The 23,330-nt window shown below is 40.3% G+C and overlaps 1 protein-coding gene across 1 annotated transcript; it reads right to left on the minus strand.

Moving 5' to 3' along the window:
• Positions 1–8,890: 8,890 nt before the first annotated feature.
• LOC139470106 (serine-rich adhesin for platelets-like) lies at positions 8,891–22,694 on the minus strand. Its single transcript, XM_071252400.1, has 4 exons — positions 22,658–22,694; positions 20,309–20,330; positions 13,404–16,915; positions 8,891–13,373 (listed from the first exon to the last, which is right to left on the minus strand). Exons 3-4 carry the CDS (start codon positions 16,909–16,911, stop codon positions 9,109–9,111), a joined length of 7,773 nt encoding a protein of 2,590 aa, XP_071108501.1. The 5' UTR covers positions 16,912–16,915; positions 20,309–20,330; positions 22,658–22,694; the 3' UTR covers positions 8,891–9,108.
• Between the last annotated feature and the right edge of the window lie 636 nt (positions 22,695–23,330).

A 23,330-nucleotide genomic window follows, 5' to 3' on the forward strand; every position in this document is an offset into this window, starting at 1 on the left:
AATGCTTGACCTTTTGAATGAGGCTGAACGCTTGCTCGGTCAGTTCCGGTTACAGAGATCCGGTTCCTCTTATCAGCCGGATACAGCCGGGTCAGTTGTACGACCATTCATGGTCTTCTATATTAAGTCCCCTCTTCTCGACACAGAGCCGGTATCTTTACAATCTGACTAAAGGAGGGACAAACTGCCATTGTTGAACAGTCCTGTGGTTAACCTTATTGTAATTATTATAACATTTATTGGAATATCGGTTTGAATATTACAATGCTCATTGTGTATTAATATTCTATATTTCTTTAAGTTGATGTCTTAAAATCTGCACTATAGCATATTAAAGTTTGGGACTTATTTGTCAAGGCTAACTCTTGTATTTCATAAACATCGAATTTTGTTTATATGACTACGTTGTCCTGTTAAACGAACAAGTTCACTGCAAAAATAAAAAAAGGTAAAATGTAAGGCGACATATCTGAGACACAAATGTCCTTATCTGTCTTGGATTGTTCATCACATAACCGGAGTGATTCTATAGATTTCATCCTTACATTTACTTCAGACCGTTTTAATGTCGTCGGTTGACAGAAATGGATTTTACAGGATTGTTTTTAATCATCTTAAATTGTATTTTGAATCGGTAGGTAGTAAAATGTAAAACATCTTGCCCTGGTTTGGATCCTTGTAAATAGTGACCGCCTCCGTGGTCTAGTGGTAGAGCGTCCGCCCGGAGAGAGGAAGGTTCGAATCCCGGCCGCGTCATACCAAAAGACGTTAAAAGATGGTACTTGTTACCCTGACTGGTGCTCGGCATTAAGGGGCTAAAACAAGGACTGACTCGGAGTCAGTATACTGTGTCTGTGTGGGGTATTCATGTTAAACTGCGGCATGGTATCTCAGTAAGCTAGCACGATAAATCGGCATCAGTCCGGACTAGTACAAGCAGCCACACAAACACACACACGTACATGCACGTCGCTATATAAGTGCCATAATCTTGGACGCGACGTTAAACCCCATTTCACCTCACCTCACCTTGTAAATAGTTTCAATCTGACAGCGGCAATTCATTGTCATTTTTATTGTCAAAGCGATTTTTATCGTCGGCGAAAACAAGCCTTGACATTCAGATTTATTTTATTTTATGGATAGGCGGGTCCATGAATTAAGCAAATTAATGTAAGGCCTTACTTATTTCATTTGATGTAAATATTTATTATACAATTAAGTGTTCACATCTACTTTGCAGACACAACATAGGGAGTTTGGAGCAGACAAACCAGTGGTTGGCATGCTACCCTGTATTGAACACATGGACCAATGTCTTCTTTTGCTTCCATAAACATCCTCTCCCCTTGCATGAACTCCTCATTCTCTTGTAGACATTCTTCTCTTCTCTTGTATACCCACTATTTTCATTTGCATTTACTCAATTCTTCTCTTTCATTAACACTTTCTTTCTCTTGCATAACCTTTATTGCATAGCCCAAAAATCTTCCCTTCTTTTGTATAAACTCCCTCCTCCCTCACCCTTTTTTGCATAAAATAAATTGTTCCCTCTCTTGCATAAACTCCCTCTTCTTTTAGCATAACTCTACCTTCTCTTGCATAAACTCCCTCTTCTTTTGCATAACTCAACCTTCTCTTGCATGAACTCCCTCTTCTTTTGCATAACTGTACCTTTTCTTGCATAAACTCCCTCTTCGTTAGCATAACTACACCTTCTCTTGCATAAACTCCCTCTTCTTTTTCATAGATACCTTCTCTTGCATAAACTCCCTCTTCTTTTTCATAGATACCTTCTCTTGCATAAACTCCATCTTCTTTAGCATAACTCTACCTTCTCTTGCATAAACTCCCTCTTCTTTTGCATAACTCTACCTTCTTTAGCATATACTCTTTATTTTTCTTGTAAAAGCACTTTTACTCTCAGTACCAAAATTAAAGTCATCTTATTTAAAGATATATATGAACAAAATGGAATCAAAATCGAGCCTAGGAGAAAGCTTAATTTTATTCCTACAGCTGAGGCAATCTAGACTTGCCCAACCATTCTAGACTTGAGTTAAGCTCCTTTTGTAATTCAATCTCTGTAGTCTGGGAGACAGACTACTTCCAAAACGACCTTTTTGCTATTTTCACCCCACCCCCTCCTCTGGTATAAACTGCACACTAACTATGGCAGATATTGTATAGGTTTTATTGGTATCACAGCAGACAGCAAACATCAACAATTGATGACATGTTAAAACAAACAAATGACCACTGTGTTGTACTGTCAGTGAAATAAGTGAGTACTCTTTTGTGGAAGGTAATACCCAACACTGAAAACAATGTGAATCACCACAGGATAACAACACTTGTGCCCTAGTTACCATCACCACTCAGTACTCACACTTTTAGTGATATGATCACACAATGAAAGACACAATCTCATCAAAATCACAGCCGCTAAACAAAGATCTGAGGACATCCCATTACAGACCGACCTTTCACGAACTCTGACCGACCAATGGAATTACTGACAAGAAGTCAACATTAGCCAATCAGAAGGCAGCTTTCTCGTGCTTTACGGCACTAATTTCAAATTGGTGACTACGCTTCGAAACATATTTTGACAAATTCTCAATTAAAAATGTGAAACCTAAACAAAAGAACATTCTCGAATGGCTAAATATATGGTCTAGATTGTATAGATTCAGTCGTTAAGCCCGTAACTCATTCAGAATACCCCGTTTTAAAGTTTTCAAGGCTGCATGATGAGAAAGCACATTCGGACTGTCACGATGACATGATCTGGTAAGCAACGCTCTGATTGGTTGTATGAAAGGTCGTTCTGACGTGACCCATAATGGGATGTCCTCAGATCTTTGTTTAGCAGTTGCGAGAACTAAGATCTGATTTTAATGAGATTGATGAAAGACGCTTCTGTCATTACGTCCCTTATCGTGAACACTACAAACCTTTCTCACGAACTTCACAATCCTTTCTCATGAGCATTACAATCCTTTCTCATAAACATCACAATACATTCTCCCATGTCGATCTCTATGCTTTCTCATGAACAAAACAATGTGTCATAAAAAAAATTTCTGTAACTTCTGAGAAACATTACACCTTCTCATCAAATCGCAATGTTTTCATAAACATCGCAATAATTACTCATAAACAAAATAATTTCTCGTAGAAATCACAATACTTTCTTATAAACAAAAAGACTTTCTCATAAACAATGTTATATTTTCCCATAAACATCACAAAACATTTTTCATGAACATCACAATACTTTCTCATAAACGATACAATATTTGAAATATTTCTTATTAAAATATCACATTTTTTCAAAAAAATTCAATGCATTATAAAAGGCAAACATCAAACCTCAGCGAAAAAGGACCGTACACCATCCTGTCTCATATCTCCCATGCTGGTGAAACACTATACGTGTTTTAAGACAACAATCCCCAGATCTATACTTACATAAAAATTTGAAAATGACCAAACACATACCGTATTCGACGTAGTAACGCCCTGGGTGCCCTCAAAATGAGAAATAGGGGGCTCTTATTCGAATATTATTTTGGTGGAAAAAACAGCGTTGAAAGCTAAATTTCGTGGTTTATGCTGACAGTCTGAAATGTTTATGTACGACAGATATATTTTTCCAGAATTACATTCCCCATAATTAAGGGTGCATATAACACACAAGTGTGTATTATACGCTAATAAATAAGTCTTGTGTACATTGATCAATTGGAAGGGGTGCGAATTGGGATTGCTCACTAGCCAATATATTAGCAAATATCGCCATGGGCGCTTATTAGAGCGGGGCGCTTATTACGTCGAATACGGTAGGTGCATTGATCAGATTCTATTCTATGAAACAAGTGTTCTCTCCTTCAGTACTTTCTTGCTTTAGCCAGGTTTGTTTGTTTATTTGTTGTTTAACTCTGCACTCAGCAATATACCAGCTATGACAGTGGGCTGTGAGTAATCGAGTCTGGACCAGACAATCCAGTGATTGACATCATGAGCATCGATCTACCCAATGGGGATTCGATGACATGCATCAACCAAGTCCGTGAGCCTGACCACCCGATCCCATTAGTCAACTCTTACGACAACATAGTCACCTTTTACGGCAAGCATGGGTTGCTGAAGACCTGTTCTAATCCGGATCTTCATGGGTCTTTACACTAGGAATAGTCTCCATTTCCATACATCTTTGGTATTCACAGACGAAAATAGATACAGATCAATATCAATGTTTTCTTGGCATTATAACCAATCGTTGATCCTCATAGGGGAGAAGAGGGAAACTAACAGGTAAGGGACAGACAGTCATTTAATATGTGATAGAGGGGCCTTGGAGTTTGATTGGAGACAATACTGGTAAAAATGACACTGAAGATCATTTTCTAGTCTTGGAAAATTGCATATCACCCACAACATTTTTGCCCACTTTGATTTCAAACAAGCAGCCATAAGTTAGGATTTGTTAAATAAATGTCTGCTTTTAATCCTTCTGAATGGGTTGATAGAAGGGTCGACAGACAACACTCAAGATAATAAACAAACAAATTGAAGTTGCACATGTCCTGGTCAAAATATTCCACAGCAGGAAATACCACACCCCAATAAACTAAGTCAGCAATATTTCAGCTATATCACAGTAGCCTATAATTGATGTCTTAGTCAGGTTGTCTGCCAATAACTAACCAAGTCTGGGTCATGTTGTCTGCAGTCCACACTGCTCGGGTAGGATGTCACACAGTCAGATAGGACAACCACTGTAACCATGGGATCCTCAACTCTCAGGACATCAAGGTAGCAGGACCACCTCATCCAAAGAATTCCAACACTGTTTTCTTCCAATCTTACACAGAGAGATTTGTTTTTGAATTATTGGCTGAATAGCTGGGATCGATTCCCAATCCGGGTACCATTTGAGGAACACCTTCTGGTGGAATATGTTAAAAGAGTCCAAACTCCCGATTTGCCCATAAGTTGATCCTTGGTTTGTCAGCACCATTCACACACTTGTTGGTTTCACCAAAAGGATGAACATCAGATACTAGCACAGTTTGGGGCTTCCCACCCACATGAAGAACATGTCATGATAAAGCTGAATCCCTGTCCAAACGGCCTTCAACCTGACTCACTCATACATTACAGTCATGCTGGTGAGCACAGAGTGAGTGAGTGAGTTGGGTTTAACTCCGCTTTTAACAGTATTCCAGTTATATCGCTGCGTGTCAGCTTAATGTGGGAGGAAAGCCCGAAGTGATGCAGGTCTCAGACGTTTACCACTTTGGTGAAACCCATGAGCACAGGTTTGGTGCTGACAAACCTAGAAACATAATCGGGCCGAACCGAGATTCAAACCCACAATCATAGGTTTCTGGTGTGCTCAAGGGACGCAATTCTGCACAGCGAATCGTGCCGCCTTAGTCGACTGGGCCACCCGTGCCCCCTGTGAGCACAGAGTGAGAAGACACTGTGATCTATTACACAATACATTCTTTGGTCTTAACAACATTCATGGCTTCTACATATCACAGATAGCATACAGCTGTTGATGAGTTAAATACATTAACTACACTATAGGAACAAGTTAAACACCACCACTCTTGGAGCACTGCACTCCTACTGTCACGATTCACCCAATGTTTGATGTATCCCAATACTTTACGCCAGGTTTGTTTGTATATTTGTTGTTTAACGCCGCTCTCAGCAATATTCCAGCTATATGATGGCGGTCTGTAAATATTGAGTCTGGACAAGATAATCCAGTGGTTGACATCATGAGCATCGATTCACACAATTGGAAAACGATGACAAGCATCAACCAAGTCAGCGAGTCTGACCACCCGATCCCGTTCGTCACCTCTTACGGCAAGCATGGGCTGCTAAAGACCTATTCTACCCACGATACAAGTACCATGTAAAACATGCAAGTATCATTTCATGAATTGATACAAAACAATACAATTATATACAAGTGATGTAAAAAACTGCATGCAAGTTACTCATAAAATATGAGTTCAGTACAAAGTTGTATCTTCTTGTACCTACTGGAGGTCTCAAGACCTTCTACCTAAATTCTCCACACAGTTCTACCTTCTTCTATTGATTCTGAACATTTCAACATTTCTCTGAGCAAGGCAGTTTTCAAGTTTACATATATCGCAACCTACTTCCGAGATATGTATTGTATCGTGAGAAGTGTATCATAACATCTCTACATCACTCCCATCACATATAGAGTATTATAGCTAGTGATAATATGTTCAGTTTTCACACAAATCTAAGAAGTTCATTTGTGGTAAGTTTTGACTGAATATTGTCTTGCATATATTTCATATGACTAAATCAGTATGAGCAAGTTTTCATTCGTTGTAAATATTCTTTGTAAAATTGGAGGTAATAAAATATTCCGTGATTATCATCGCTGTTCAGAAGAACAAAACCATACTTCTCAACTTTTGATAAGGAATATGAGTGTTTGATTGTTCGTTAATGCTGTACTCAACAATATTCCAGCCACATGATGATGGACCAGACAATCAAGTGATAGATATCATGAGCAATGATCCTCTCCATCAAGGGAGTGATGACACGCCTTCAAACAAGTCACCGAGCCCGACAATCTCATTCAAATCAGATCTTAGTTCTCGCTACTGCTAAACAAAGATCTGAGGACATCCCATTACGGGTCACGTCAGACCAACCTTTCAGGAACTTTGACCCACCAATGGAATGACTAACATTCGACATCAGCCAATCAGAAGGCAGCTTAATCGAGCGTTACGGCACGAGTTTCAAACTGGCGACTACGCCTTCGAAACATATTTGGACATATACTCAATTAAAGAATTAAAACTGAACAAATGAACATTCTGGAACGGCTAATAGATGGTCTAGATTGTATGAATACAGACATAAAGCCTAAAACTGTCATTCGGAATACCCTGTGTGTGTTTTTGAGGTTGCACGATCAAACGTCACATTCCAACTGTCACTTTCATGATCTGATTGGTCAGTGCTCTGATTGGTCAGATTAAAGGTCGTTCTGACATGACCTGCAATGGGATGTCCTCAGATCTTCATTTAGCAGTAGCAAGAACTAAGATATGATTTTAATGAGATTGTCAAGCCTGACCACCAGTCCTAAATTGCCTCTAATCAACAGCATAGGTTGCTGGGGACCAAATTCTATCTACGTGGAATCCACTTTGGGGTACAGTAAGGTGAGAAGGGCATGAGTATCCAGGTGCAGGCTGTGAGTGACTTGTTTGAACAAACGGTAGTTGATAATGCCATGCAATATCAACAATTCATATCAACACATAAGTATACATTTCCATAAGAGGTATATGTACTCAATGGAATCAAATGCAATATGGTAGACAAAAATTGAAATCCCAGTCCCAAAACAATTCAACAATAAATATGATAAAGACAGAATAATGTTGTCAATGTAAATGAAAAAGACATACTGAAAACATAATACCCAATCAATAAAAAATGTGTCAACATCAAACACACGAAAGGGCAACAAACCAGAGACCATATACGGCGGTGATCAGTTACTAATTAGCCCTGAGGCCTGTCCTTCAGTACAGTCAAGTCTCGTTTGACCAAAACTCGTTAATCCGACAATCAGCTTTATCCGACACTAATGATGGGAACCGATTAAATCAATGCTATTTAGACCCGTTAATCCAACAGTCTCGCATTCCGACTCCGACACACCTTATTTGCCACAAATTACCGAAATCACTCATTAATCAGTCTCGTTAATCCGACACAGTGATCAGCGTACTCCGTGGTCATCTGCCCGCGAATACACAGCCCGTGTTTTGATGCGAGACGAACGAATCGGCTGGTAGTTACATATTTCAACGGCTGCAGAGATAAACTTACTTAACAATAAACAATTAATGATTTGAATAAAGAAAACAGGATAAATCACATGCTTCTGAATAAGTCATACAGTCCGCAAAGTTTGTTTTGTGTTAAACTTTAGAGGTTGCTTGATTCCGCCAACAATGTAACATAACAATATGAATATTTATTTAATACTTTTTATTACGTGTTTGAAACTTATCTATCGTGTAGTTGTCCGATTTTCGATCACTACTAAATTTTGTTTATCCGACATACTCGTTAATCCGACATAATCATATGCAACCATCGATGTCGGATTAACGGGACCTGACTGTATATGGTCTCTGAACAAACACACAGGGTAGTGTCACCATGCAGTGGTTGCTGCACACTCAATACAGAAGACCCTTGTTAATGTGGACTGTAGGATGTGCAACACTATGAAATTAGCCAAGAAACACCACCTTCTGGAGGATTACTTCTGGGAACCTGAATACAGTAGACCCTTGTTAATCTGGATCCTACCTTCTGAAAGATTGCTTTTCAAATGTCTACAAATTAATTAATCCAGTCAATTTCACTGTGAGTCGCGTGTTATGGTTTTACGCCGCTTTTAGCAATATTCCAGCAATATCACATCGGGGAAAACCAGAAATAGGCTTCACACATTGCACCTATGTCGGGAATCGAACCCGGGTCTTCGGGGTGACGAGCTAGGCTACCCGACCGCCCCAATTTCACTGTGAATGGCATCATTTGGATTCACAAGGTTTTACTGTGAATGTTTTGCTTGCATCCAGCACCATCTTTAACTGACTTTTATAAGATGGTTTTCTTTTCACTTACTTAGTTTATGGACACAGCAACTCAAATGTTCAAATATGTGGAATAAAAATACAATTAGGTTAGTCTTACTTTGCTTTTAACTAATTGCTGATATGGCATTCAGTCAACACAGAAAGAACGGTTACTCTTTTCTTAAAAAATGGGTATGACTTGTATGTAATCTTCCAAAAGCCAGGTTTTCCTGTTTAACAGAGGACTAATTCTTTTATTTCACATCCAAACATGGAAAACAATAAAAAGTAAACTATACTTAAATTATTCAGTCAAATCTATCTATAAATGCTTGGTATGCATCAGGTCATATATGAAAAATCCTGCCAAAAATTATTCAGCTTAACCTTTCGGTAAAATAATAATGATATGCCAAAGTTGACAGTTTTACACTTGGGACTTTTCCGACACTAGAATAACTCTGGGTCCACCTGGGTGTCTCTCAATGACCTTCGCCTTGGCAACAGGGGTTGGGATATTCTCAGACACAAGGATGATCCTATGTCCAGACATCTGTTCCGAATGCAATCCTCTTTCAGAATCAGACAGAGATTGCGCATCTGACTCAGCCATGTTATCAGACACTGACATTCCACCATGTTTAGTTGTGCTTGTCTGTGGCCTGCCAACGGTCAAATCACCATTCAGACACGAAGAAACAGTCTCTTGAACACTTGACACACCATCTGTCTCCGATATTGCCATAGGCTTCAGAACAAAAGCTTCATCTGACAATTGATCGTTGCTTTCTTTTGCATGAGCATTTACAGTGTCCATAGAATGTTGCTCAGACTCAACCTCCTTCTTCTCCTCTTTCTCCTCATTTCGGGGTGGACTCCTCCTGTTCTGTTGTTCCCCCTGTATAACATCTTCATCGGTTGCCGCATCAGGCAGCCCTTCACGTTCTGACACTACAATCACTTGGTGTTGTGATGTCAATTCAACCTGCCCATCCACTGCTTCATTGCTTCTTTGAAAGATGGCTACAGCTCCTGAATCTTGTCCTTTCTCTGCAACCGTGATGACTGTCGGCCCATGCAAACTTGTTGACTCTCTGCGATGGCCATGGTTTGGGTTTGCTGCTCTTGTAACTTCAGGCTCATCAACCTTCTCAGACACTCCTCTCTGGGCCTCTGCAACTGTGATGACTGTCGGCCCATGCAAACTTGTTGACTCTCTGGGATGGCCATGGTTTGGATTCGCTGCTCTTGTAACTTCAGGCTCATCAACCTTCTCAGACACTTCTCTCTGGGCCTCTGCAACTGTGATGACTGTCGGCCCATGCAAACTTGTTGACTGTCTGCGATGACCATGGTTTGGATTTGCTGCTCTTGTAACTTCAGACTCATCAACCTGTTCAGACACTCCTCTCTGGGACTCTGCAACTGTGATGACTGTCTGTCCATGCAAACTTGTTGACTCTCTGCGATGGCCATGGTTTGGGTTTGTTGCTCTTGCATCTTCAGACTCATCAACCTTCTCAGACACTCCTCTCTGGGCCTCTGCAACTGTGATGACTGTCGGTAAATGCAAATCTGTTGACTCTCTGCGATGGCCTTGGTTTAGGTTTGTTGCTCTTGCATCTTCAGACTCATCAACCTTCTCAGACACTCCTCTCTGGGCCTCTGCATCTGTGATGACTGTCGGCCCATGCAAACTTGTTGACTGTCTGTGATGGCCATGGTTTGTAATTGCTGCTCTTGTAACTTCAGACTCATCAACCTGTTCAGACACACCTGTCTGGGCTTCTGTCTCTGTAACACGATTAATATTTGCTTGCAATGGTGTTGCAGTCACAGATGTTTCTTTGTGTTCTGACTGATGGGGGTTCAAGTCCACCTGCTTGTCACTATTCTGACGATTGCTTAATTCAGGCATAATTACTTCTGATTTCAAGATAGCCTTTCTTGTGAATCTTTCTCCATGACTGCCTTGTGGTTCAACAACATTTCCAGCCTCTTTAGGTGCCGAATCCAAAGTAAGAATGTCTTCTTCAGGCAGACCTCCATCAACAAAGGTGACAGTTTTTGTATTTCCTGTTTGTTCAGAAAGTGGGTATCCTTCATTCAAGCAAGTCATACCATCAGCACTCATGTTGATATTTTGAAGCTCAGGGACAATGCTGCAGGCAGGAATGTTCAACTCACATTTGTCCTCAAGACCTGTGACTCCACGTTTAGTTCTGTCTTTCTTATCATCTGGAACCTTGGTCACTCTGTCTGCATCATTACCATTCTCTACATTCCTACTTTCAGGCTCATCATGTTCTTCATTCAACACAAGTTGATAGGATGTTTGTTTGGACTTCCCACTCTTTGTATAGTCAATGTCCACTGGTGAATCATCCACAACATCTATCAAAGCATTCATATTTACATTTCCCAAATAATCAGAAAGTTCTGGATTTTCTAGACTGGGATTGGTACAACTGAGAGAGTTGATTACTTTCATATCTCCTTGTCCTTTATGTGTGTTATTGGCGTTAGGTGGTTCTTCTGAAGGTCCAGATGGGTGTGCAAGTGAACAGTAAGTCTCCTCTTCTACATCACCTTGTGGTTCAACAACATTTGACTCGGTTTGATGATATCCAGTCTCCGTGGTAAAAGTCTCCGATTCAGGAATGTTATTGTTTGTAGGTAATCCACCAACAATGTTTTCAGGCATGACTTCATCCCCTCTTGATGAAGCTATCAGTACCTCTTCTGTTTCAATGATAAAGTCACTACTTCCTCTTGACTCCAAAGAAAGCCTTCTATTTGACAGATCTTTCTGAGGCAGGCCTAAAACTGACAGTGGTCTGAATATGCCTGCAGGACTGGCCCCATCCTCCCTAGAAGCTTCTTCACCATCATCATCAGCAGCAGCATCTACTTCACATACAGGGGACTCTTCATGATGCACTGGAACATTTGTTTTTGTTCGAATTGCTGGAACTTCATCATCAATTTCATCAGAAAACTTAGGATCAAGTTTTTCATCAAAGGTATCTTTTACTGTTTGATTCTGAATGTTGCTATCAAACATTTTATAGCTAAGCCTCCAAATATCAGCTGAAATATTAGCTGGAATCAGTTGGTCAGTCCTCGAGTAATGCTCCTCCAATGTGTCAGTTGTGTTTGTCGTACTCATACCAGTAGTGCTTGATTCAGTGGAATCATTCATCAGTGTATCATTGGAAGTTTGAAGTGTAACAGACTCTTCACTTGAAATAAAGGAATGACCTACTTTACTCTCATCAGGATCATCAAAGGAAAAGAAATTCAAGGACTCCTTAGATATCAAAGTGTTTGGCTTTGGCTTTTCTTCCAACTTGTCATCAGGTAAGCACAGATCATTAGTCTTTGAATTAGTCATAACATCATGATCTTGGAACGAAAGAATTTTTCTTTGACGCGAGGAATCACGATTGATGTCATCAGTGTGTGAGTTTCCAAGGACAGGGGGCACATGTGATACCTCACTATCAACAGATGGTGTGGGCGATAAAACACCCGTAAGAACATCTCCAGTCAGAGCAGCATCTCTGCGTATGACACTTCCTCTACGAGCTGCAACATCTCTTCCATACGGTTGCTTTTCTTCTTCAACATCCTGACCTTCAGAAATGTGAGACACTTGTTCCTGAATCATTTCCTTGACATCATATTTTGCATCCTCACCAACAACAGGTGTATAGATATCTGATGATTCACCTTCTGGCTGTGACTTTTTACCAGGCTTTGATTCTTTAGGGACTATCTCTGCATTTGGTTCCAAACAAACACTTCCGGGAACTACATCTGATTCTTTCTCACACAGTTGAACTATCTGTTCCCCAATCTCTTTCGAACATATCTTATCATTGTCGTCACTTGCAGAACCTCTACTGCACACAGAAGCAGACCTCTCAAGCTTCTTCCAAGGTGGACTTTGAACTGGTCTTGGTGTGTTTGTAGTTTCACCCCTTTCCATACTCAAAGACGACCCAGCGCGGACAGGGTATTCTGTTAGCAAGTCCAGATCGGTTGCCTCCTGACTTAAAGGAGTTTTTGTCTCCTCTGAATCTGTTTTGGGCTCTGTGCTTTGGCTTGTCTCAGTGCCATCATCACATCTATAAACAGTTGTCAGAACTTGACTAGTAATATCCTGATGCTCAGATTGTCCAAACATTTCAGGAACCACTGGTTTCATCTCCTCTTGCAGATCAACTCCAGTCTCTCTTGGCTCATTCTCCATGAAAGTATTCACTTTGTCTGTCAGATCTCCTTGACACTGTGCCTCCATTGTCACATCCATCTGTCCTCTGCTTTCATCGAGGAGAACAGTTCCAGCTTCATTCATGCAACCATTACCCTTTGACGAGTCATCATCTCCCATGGTAACAGGCCCTGCCACTGTGGCACACTGTTCTTCAAACGCCTCCTCCACGGTCATATCAGGCATCTGTCTATGGTGTGCTGAGACTGGTCTTTGTATGGGATTAGGTACCGGATTATTTCGCACACAGTGAGCCGAGACTGGCCTTCTTGGATTGTTTTCCCCTGTACTAGGCTTGACGGGGGCACCAAAATCTAAAACAATATTGATATTGTTTTTGACATTTTCATCTTTTGTGGGTGATGGGCTAACAGTGTTGATCTTGGAAATTGTATCATCCTGGTTAACTCCCTGTTCTTCAAGGTGTCCTGTCTTCTGTCCTTCACCTTCGCACAGAATGGCATCAGTTCCCAGAGTCGTGTCGATCTGTCCTCGACTCTCATCATGACTGATGATATCCTTACAATCACTGGTCTGCATCTGGAAGACCTCATCATCTGAACTCCCTGCCTCAATGTGCAACTCATCAGCCATAGCAGTCATTTGTTTCATGTTAGGATCGCCCATCAACAGTGGCGGAACCTTCACACGACAGGCGGAGATGGGTCTTGGAGGTGATACAGAAGGCCTACGTATGCAGTGAGAAGATACTGGTCCCATTGACACAGTTGGATCTGAATAAAAAACTTCATCATCACTTGGTAAATTCAAAGAGGTTTTCTCATGGGATATTTCTGATTTCATGTTTCTTTGGAAATCATCACCTTTATCACATATCTCATCCGTTTTGAGGACACCTAATTCTTTTTTATCATTCAAGTAATGTTCAGTATCACCTCTCTCTTCTACTCTATCTACAGTAGGTTCTGTGGACTCTTGCAGCTGATTTTTTTCATTGTTGAAATTATCATTAGTGACATAATCAGTTGCATTCTTATTCACTTCCACAACATCTTCAGCATTTCCCTCATCAGTTGATTCCTCAAAAGATGCAACAGTCTCATCATTATGATGGCCTCTAGAAGACACAGCTTGACTCGATCCTTGTAGAGAGGAATCATTCATAACAAATCCTCTAGAAGTTGAACAGGAAGAGTCTGATCTTCGAATTCCTGCTTCTGCTGTGATCTCATGATTTTTGTCTGACTCGGCTCCTTCTGAAACAGCTGTGTCAAATTCTTCTCTGCCCTCATTTGGTTCATACTTTACATCTACCTCACTGTTGTGATGAGTCTCTTGTATTTGATCATTGTCATCCTTTGTGGTATTTAAAGGCTCAATGCTTGCTTCATCCCCACCTCTAGAGGAGATGGTTAGATCATGCTGATTTTTATCCACATTTCCTCTTGATCCAGAATGAGAAGTTTCAAGTCTGTCTTCTGTAATCTTATTTCCATCATTTTCAAGATGAATCTCAGCTTCGGCTGGAGCATCAACGTCTCTGACAATCCTCTTCCCATCTCCAGTACAAGTGCTCAAACTGCATGAGCTTTGTCTGTCTTCAGTGTCCACTGGTCTGTCTAATACCTCACATTTCATTTCATCTTCCAATGTTTCAAGATTCAAAAATTCTTCTTCTCCCCTTGATGGCATTTCTGCTGAAGGGGATGGAACTTTGTCACCACTTCCTCGTGAGCAGGAGGAGGTCCTATCATCAGTAATAGGATTCACATCTGTTGTCACAGCAGTAGGTCTATTCATCATATCAGCTTCATAAACTTCAGCTACTTCAAAGAAATCTTCATCATCCAGAAGATCTTGTGTCAGATCCAACACAGCCGTTTGTTCTGACTTATCACTCTGAGCAGAAGCTGGTCCACCTGAAGGATTCGTCTTCCAGGCAGTTATTCTTGAACCTCTGACACTAGACAGGGTGGCCTGGCTAGTCACAGAATTAGCTCGACTTGTAATGACCTCTTGGTATGTAGGGTTTGTCTCTCCTAGTGCTCTGGTTGCACTACAATATGAAGAAGCATCACTGTTCTTCCTCTTAGCAGGAGCTGCCCCCCTGCACAGCTCTTCATCCACCTCATGCAGCTCATCAGTTTCTTCCCTTGTAAATATCTGCTCAGGTTTGGTGTAAACTTCAGGATCTGTATCCGAGTCAACAAGGGTCTCTCCATCTGATCCTCTCTCCTCTGGAACATGCATGTACTCATTCGTAAACTTCTTGTACCTTGATGAAGAATCGCTTTTGTATGTTTCAGAAAGGTTGTTAAGGAAATTGCCTCTGTATTCTTCCGTCGTTCCATCCATGTCAGAGAAAATTCTATCCCCTCTGGGATCCTCTTCAAAACAAGTCAACTCCACAGCTCCCCGGCATACATCATCAAAACTCTCAGACAAGTTGCTATTCTTTGCATCTTCTCCATCAACTTCAGGATTACTCTTCACTACCTCAATGGCAGTATCAGCTGAAGCTGGCTCTTCCACTGTAACATTCTCCGGTGATACTGTCCAGACCTCAGAGGAGACCACAGATGGTTGATCATTCGTGTCAGGTGATTCGGTCTGTTGTTGATTGTTAGTGTGAAGTGATTCAGTCTCTTGTTGATTGTCAGTGTGAAGTGATTCAGTCGGTTGTTGGTCATTTGTGTTAGATGATTCAGACTCTTTTTGATCTTTTGTTTGAGCTGATTCAAGCTGAGAAGTGTCCACTGTTGCAGTTTGATCTTTGTGACCATCACTGCATGTGTTTTCATGTACAATCTCATCACTCCCTGCAGCTAGTGGGGCATCCTTGTCTCCTCGGGTCTCCCAGAAGCTATCCTCATTAGATTCATTCCCAAGAGTTTTGGGGCTATCATCCAGCTGCTTCTCTGTTCCAGGAGCTCCATGTAGTTCTGTGTCATTCGTGTCCTGGGTCTTCTCAGCCTCACCAGCTCTGTCATAAGCAACATACTCTTCAGAGCTCAAAACATCAGCTCTGTTCTCTGAATCAATTGCACTTCCAACATATCTTCCATTTTGTTCTTCAGAGTCAAACACGGAGTCAGACATATTGTCATCTTTGAAGAGATGGACAGTGCTGTTTGGCAGTGAAGATGCAGCATTATCTTCATCAACAGATTTCAGTGTAACAGTTTCACTTCTGTTTCTGTGCCTTCTCCGGAGGCTTGGGAAGGACTCTTCTGATTCTATGGAAAAGCTTGTTTGACAGATTTTAGTTTTCAGGTCTTGTATCGAGGTTGACCTGTAACTTTCAATGGTTGAGCTTACTCCTATGTTTCTGTTTCGATTCCTGGTATTTTTGTCTTCATAATTCATTTCTGAGTCCACCGACACAGTAGTATCTGAGCCATGCAATGATAACTCCAGGTCTTCATATTTCTTCCTCCTCTTCTTTTTTATCCCATGCCGAGAGGACCTTGGAGTCTGGGTTTCCTGATCAACAAAGGCATCACTGGTGGAGGTAGTAGTGGCATCAGGAGTCATCTGTTCTCGATGTCTTCTAGGAGTTTGTGTGGCAGAGTCTCTTGGTGTCTGAGTGTAGTTGTCAAATCTGGGCAGAAGATCAGTAGTGGAACTAGCTCTGTCTAATTTCAGAGATCTCGGAGAATACAGTTCTTTATCTTCAGCATCGACAAGAAAGGCATTTCTGACTAAAGGCACATATCGATGTTCAGCAAGTCTGGCAGACCCTGGTCTTGCTTGAGACAAAAATGCCTGGATGCAAGGAGGTTCTTGCATGGTGTGTCTCAACTGCTGAGGAGGGGGATGGGGCTGGCGAGTGGATGCTTGGCACAGCGAAGTGGACACGATCTTGTAGGTGGAGGTCAAGTCTGAGTTGAAGGAGGAGGAAGAGTAACGGCTAGACATGGATGAATCGGATGACCGCATGGAATGATTTGACCGAGGACTGACTAGATCCATTGAGCTGATTGGGGGAAGCATGCCTCTGAAAAAACAGAAAGGATGTGTTTAAGGACTAGCCAACAGGTAGGAACATTTCAGTGTTCTTGTACCACAGCAGTGGATTGTATACTTAAGGTGCTTCCTCATGAGTCATAGCCTTGTTTGTTTGCTATTGCCTAACACAACTCTCGGCAATATACCAGCTATTTGATTGCAGGCTGTAATCAAATCTGGACTACAAAATGCAGTGATATCCACTCCATCATGAAACATACAATCAACCAAGTCACCGAGTCTGACCACCCGATCCATTAAGTCGCCCTTTACGATCAGCATAGGTTGCTGGGGACATTATCCTGAATCCCATGTCAGAACAAACCAACTATGTACCTGCACATTGTCGAAGTGAATGTTATTAAACTGCAGACAGAGAAACAGCTGCTACATCAGAATGGCCAGCTAATTTATGTTTGTTTGTTTGTTGTTTAACGCAGCATTCAGCAACAGTCCAGCCATATGATGGCGGTCTGTCAATAATCGAGTCTGGACCAGACAATCCAGTGACTGATATCGATTCACGTAATTCGGATACAATAACATGCATAAACAAAGTCAGCGAGACTGACCACCTGATCCTGTTAGTCGCCTTTTATGACAAGCATAGTCACCTTTTACGGCAAGCATGGGTTGCTGAAGACCTATTCTACCCCGCAATCTTCATGGGTCAATTGGACACTGGACCAAACTGTTGTGTCAGAATGACACCCAATCAGTCAGGTGAAACAATGTATCCACCAAATCCCCATTCTTTTGGGCTCTTATGACAAGTACGACATCTTCATCTTATTCGTTGCTTCTAAGCACTCAGCAATATTCCAGCTACATCACGGCAGCCTGGTAATAATCAGGGCCAGAAAATTGATGTCATATGCAAAAACATATGCAAACATATGTCATATGCAGACAAACAAGTGATTGGTATAACAATGACCCATCGTCGGGATACGATGATGGAGTCAACCAAGTCACCAAACTAACTACCTGATCCATTTAATCACCTCTTGTGACTGGCAAAGGTTGCTGGGGACCAATGCATGATAAATTGTTAATACAGGGATTCATTAAGGATCTTGGCAGTCAAGTTGGGGAAAAGAATCACGTATTTTGCTCAAGTTCTTGTTTCTTACATTCAGAGGTATTTTACCAATGTATTCTCAGCATTGCATTCAAGGCCAATCTCATTAAAATCAGATCCTAGTTTTTGCTACTGCTAAACAAAGATCTGAAGACATCCCATTAGGGGAACGACCTTTTATCCAACCAATCAGTGTGTTGCTTACCAGATTATGAAAGTGACTGTCGGAATGGGATTTCTAATCATGCAGGCTCGAATACTTTAAAATGGGGTATTCCGAACGATAGTTACTGGTTTAACGACTGAATCCTTACATTCTAGACCATCTATTAGTCATTCTAGAATGTTTTTTTGTTCAGGTTTCAAATTTGTCAAAGATGTTTCGAAGCGTAGTCGCCAATATGAAATTTATGCTGTAAAGCACGAGAAAGCTGGTTTCTGATTGGTCATTCCATTGGTCGGTCAAAGTTCTCGCAAGGTCGGCCTGACGTGACCCGTAATGGGATGTCCTCAGATCTTTGTTTAGCGGTAGTGAGAACTACGGTCTGATTTGAATGAGATTGATTCAAGGCAAGACTCTACAACTAAGCATTAAAGCCTCTTCCTCTACATCACGTTTATTGTCCACATTATCAGTAAAGCACGAGTCACTACAAAGCCAGTAACAACAGTTATCACTAGAGTGACATGAATTGGGAACTTTGCAAACATTTGTGCTAATGTGTGGCCGAATATTGGCTTCCGTGAAGGCCTATATAAATCCCTGTAATAAAACATTTTTTCACCATACAGATTCAGATAAATAGCATCTCATGATAACTACACATAGCATATATCAAAGACATTACAAGCAAGGAGTGAGTGAGTGAGTGAGTTGGGTTTAACGCCGCTTTTAACAGTATTCCAGTTATATCACGGCGTGTCGGCTTAATGGGGGAGGAAAGCCCGAAGTGATGCAGGTCTCAGACGTTTATCACTTGGGTGAAACCCACGAGCACGGGTATGGTGCTGACAAACCTAGAAACATATTCGGGGTGAACAGGGATTCGAACCCACAATCATAGGTTTCTGGCATGCCCAAGGGACGAAACTCTGCACAGCGAATTGCGGCACCTTAGACAACTGGGCCACCCGTGCCCCCTACAAGCAGGGAAGCTGCAGCAATACTGAAAGCAGCTAAGTGAAAGCACATGCTCATATAAAAAGTGAAAAATGAAAGTACCATTCTAAATGAAAGCAAAGCAAAGCAAAGCAAAGCAAAGCAAAGCTAGAATGAAAAGCACAATCATAAGCTCAACAAATATTATACATACGTAAATCATGAAATTAATGCATCACCAAATTAATATGAGTGTTGACCCCTGTCCTTGTCATGGAATTAATGAGAGTAACCCTGTATTTTAACTGTATTAAAAAACTTTTCCAAACGACAACACCATTACATACATCTGAAACATTATTTCATTTTTCTTTAAATCTCAAAACATTTACTCATTTTGGGAAAAACCCAACAGAGTGATAAAAAGATGAATGAAAAGATATTGGTTACCCAATGAAAAATGTAATAACCCAACTAAAATAGAAACCTTCAAGTAAAAACTCAATTGCTTAAAAAGTTATCTGGAGCTCGGCGTGGGTGAGCAGTGTTTCGTTTTTGATCATCAGATTATTTGACAAAGTTACTAAAATCAAAGATGCCGTCATCCTCAGCGAATGCCACAACAACTTGACCAACTTGTGTACTCGAACTGACCACACCTGATGTGGACATAGGTCTGTCTAAATCTAGCACTCAATTACATTGTTTAATAGGAGCCATGACAGATTAACTATAGTAACATGAAAAACTTGGGTGGTCCTAAACTTCTTTTGTGTAGTACATGGTATTTTTGGCTCAAATGCAGTACCCCTGACATGACAACAGATAAAAATGTCACTTTAAATCTCATTAAAATCAGATCTTAGTTCTCGTACCGCTAAACAAATCTTTGCTTAGAGGTAGTGAGAACTTAGATCTGATTTTACTGAGATTGATGACACTCTCTGAAAAGATAAAGAGACAATCCCATTTCTCCAATTATTTGATGCTCACTAATTTCATAATTTACAGTATCGCTTAAATAAAAAGAAAATAAATGTTGCCAATAGACCAGATCTACATCTCCGGTTATAATAAGCATAAAGTGAAAATGAAAAAATTATGAATAATCTCTACAAGATTATCCTCATCGAAATTAAACAGCATAGGGTAGACTATGAGTTCTAGGAGCCATGCGTGGTTAGAGGCATGTTGTGTCTTACCTAGCCTCGAGTTTCCTTCACCCTGAAAACATTGTTATCATCACCATTTCAGAGCATAAAACACTTTCTACCTTTTCCATGTCAGACATATTCCTAAACAAAACAAAGCAAAGTCATACTACATAAAGATGTTGACAACACTCATCTCTATTACATATGATAAACATTTATTGATAAACAGACAGTCCAAATGTTTGAATGAAAAGAATATCCAAACCATTCAAAACCATCCCCTATGATGCAGGGTATAATATCTCCATGTAATGATATGTACAATGTTACGTACACTTTACTCATTCCCTATTATAATTTCATTTGGAAAGTTACCATCTCTGTATGTCACATCAGAAACTTTACACAGCAGCGTTCCAGTTTACCAGTAATTAAAAGTAAAATTAGGATTGGGTCGGTAATTTCTGTGACTGGCAGTCCCTGTGGACCGGGAAATTAAGTACCTTATAAATATTTGTTGATCAAAACATCAGTGATATTCAAAGAAGTATATTTTTCGAACGATGTCAGCTTATCTGTTACCCTCAGGGTTTCCCTTTGTCTATTTTTTGTGCAAGGAAATAACATTTTCCTTTGCTTCGAGGTTAAATATATATTTGTAGCCACTTAGTCTAAAAAAAAATAATTTAAATAGAAAATTGTGACTAAACTTTGTGTGAATGACATGTAGATCTAACTAAGTTACTTCAGAGATTACATTGGATATGATATTGAAAGAATTAAAACCAGGTAATTCTCATGGTGTTTTTTTTAAGTTTAAAGTTGGGACTGGCAAAAATTAGTGGGGACTGTAAATTTTTTCAAGTTGCCAGTCCGTCAGAAATGGTGTTTTTCAATGTTTTTTTTGGTTTGTTGTTTAACGCAGCACTCAGCAATATTCCATCTATATGACAGCGGTCTGTGTAAATAATCAAGTCAAGACCAGACAATCCAGTGGTTGATATCATGAGCATCAATCCACGCAGGTTTTTCCATGTGTCCCACGGAGGTAGGGAAGGAGTGCATTGACAAGAAATAAGTCATTATACAATGGAGACATCATACACTACATTATTGAGGATGATTAATACTTCTACTTGAAAACAATTCTTTCACCATGAAGCCCATCCAACAGAGATGAAGTACACGACATTCAAATAGACAACACATACTAGAAATATCACAACACTGCTCTGTGATACTCTGACACAACACTGAAAAGTGTGTTTACCATGTTTACAAAGCATAATACTTAAAACAATGTCTGTTTACAAGATTCAGATTAAGGCTTGCAAAAATAAAAGAATTGGTTCTCAGGCCATGGCTTTTGAGTGAGTGAGTTGGGTTTAACGCTGCTTTTAACAGTATTCCAGTTATATTGCGTCTTGTCAGCTTAATGTAGGAGGAAAGCCCGAAGTGATGCAGGTCTCAGATGTTTACCACTTCGGTGAAACCCACGAGTACGGGTATGGTGCTCCATGGCTTTTGAAAATAAAGTGCGGGTGGGCAGTGGTTTGTTTTTTTCTTAGTTGTTCAAACTAGTATGTAACCAAAAAAACAGTAGTGTAACCAAATACAGCCAACCTGGGAAAGGCCCTCCCAATGTGTATTCCTTGATGAGTAAATTACTGGAATACAGTATTTGACTCCCTTTGGCCTTGGAATATTTAAGGATTTTGGGGTGTTTTTTCTTAAAATGGAAATAAAACGAAATGTGCAGTGAACTTTATGATGATGCGGGCGGTGCCTGAGAACCAAGACTATTACTTTACTTTTTCTCCATAATGCCAAAATCCGTTTTGTCTTTTTTCAGCCAAAAAATTTTGGGGTCTGAATTTATTTTCAGCCAAATAAAAAATGGGGTTAAAGACCAATTTCAGACCAGACCCCATTATTTATTTTGACTGAAAAAGGCAAATAGGATTCCAGACGTCCTGACACATGTATAATAAAGTGTTCACCTTTTGACTTTACACTTCAGATCTGATTGAATGATGAGGATGAACTACATCTATCATAAGTAAAACATCAACCGAAGCCGAAAAAACAATGTGTTGTCATGATAAAAATAAAAATGAATAAGGCACCATCTAATACCATTTAATAATTTACACAAAATTTAGTTTTTTTAAAGATGTATTTCACTGTAAACAAACAGACATTGTCCAAATTAATACAATGCCCCAGGGTGTGAGATTTTCGACTGGCACTTTGACCAAAGGGCACCAGAACACGTAATTTTAATCACAGATTACAATAAGGACTCTTCACATTGATTCCAAATTCTTGATATTTTGAAGATCATATAACCCCAAACCAACATTGGAAGCACTTGTCGTGTATGACAGATATACTCACCGAGTCTTTCCACCGACGGTGTCTCTGTAGTCCTCACTTCTCACTGTTGACACTGACGCCGCAGTTCTCACCGATTGAACAGAGCCCTTCTCCGAGCCTTTCTCAGAAGGTATTGTTGTGCCCTGTGGAGATAGGATGGGCGAGTGAGATGCGATTATCACCTCTTTGAAAATTTAATCTGTTAACACCACTTTGAATACCGTAAATCTTGAAATTAACGGGAGCGAAAAATGCACGTGGTCTTTGCTCACCATTTATATCTCCAAAATGACTATCAACAATAAGACGGCCTCACTGCACACTTTGGAAAGCAGAAATTCCAACTTGAGTATAAACACAAACACGGTTTGCTGAGCAGCAGTTGTAACAAGTACCAAGTACAAGTACCAATGTCATTCAAAGAATAGGAATTACACAATGGGCATCCAGTGAGTTATTACTGCTGGGGTCAAGAGTTCTACCCACTCATGTCAAGCTTGTTGACACCTTCGCATACCAATCAGTGAACTGTTGTTGGTTCAATTATTTTATTGCCTTTGAACTTCCTTAGTGCCAGTCAACAGAGTAAACATATAAACTGTGTGCTGTTTTTTTTGGAAAACACTGTTTATTGTTTTTACGGAAGTGCTCTACTCAGTGCTAATATGTGGTGCTATTTGCTGTTTGATTGGAT

The sequence above is a fragment of the Haliotis cracherodii genome, unplaced genomic scaffold (assembly GCF_022045235.1).
Source record: "Haliotis cracherodii isolate W230 unplaced genomic scaffold, xgHalCrac1.p SCAF_20, whole genome shotgun sequence".
Lineage (NCBI taxonomy): Eukaryota > Metazoa > Mollusca > Gastropoda > Lepetellida > Haliotidae > Haliotis > Haliotis cracherodii.

Coding starts and splice junctions, on each gene's coding strand:
- LOC139470106 (XM_071252400.1), bottom strand. CDS start 16,911: ATGCTTCCCCCAATCAGCTCAATGGATCTAGTCAGTCCTCGGTCAAAT. Junction 13,374..13,403: donor TGATGCCATTCTGTGCGAAG/GTGAAGGACAGA, acceptor GACACCTTGAAG/AACAGGGAGTTAACCAGGAT.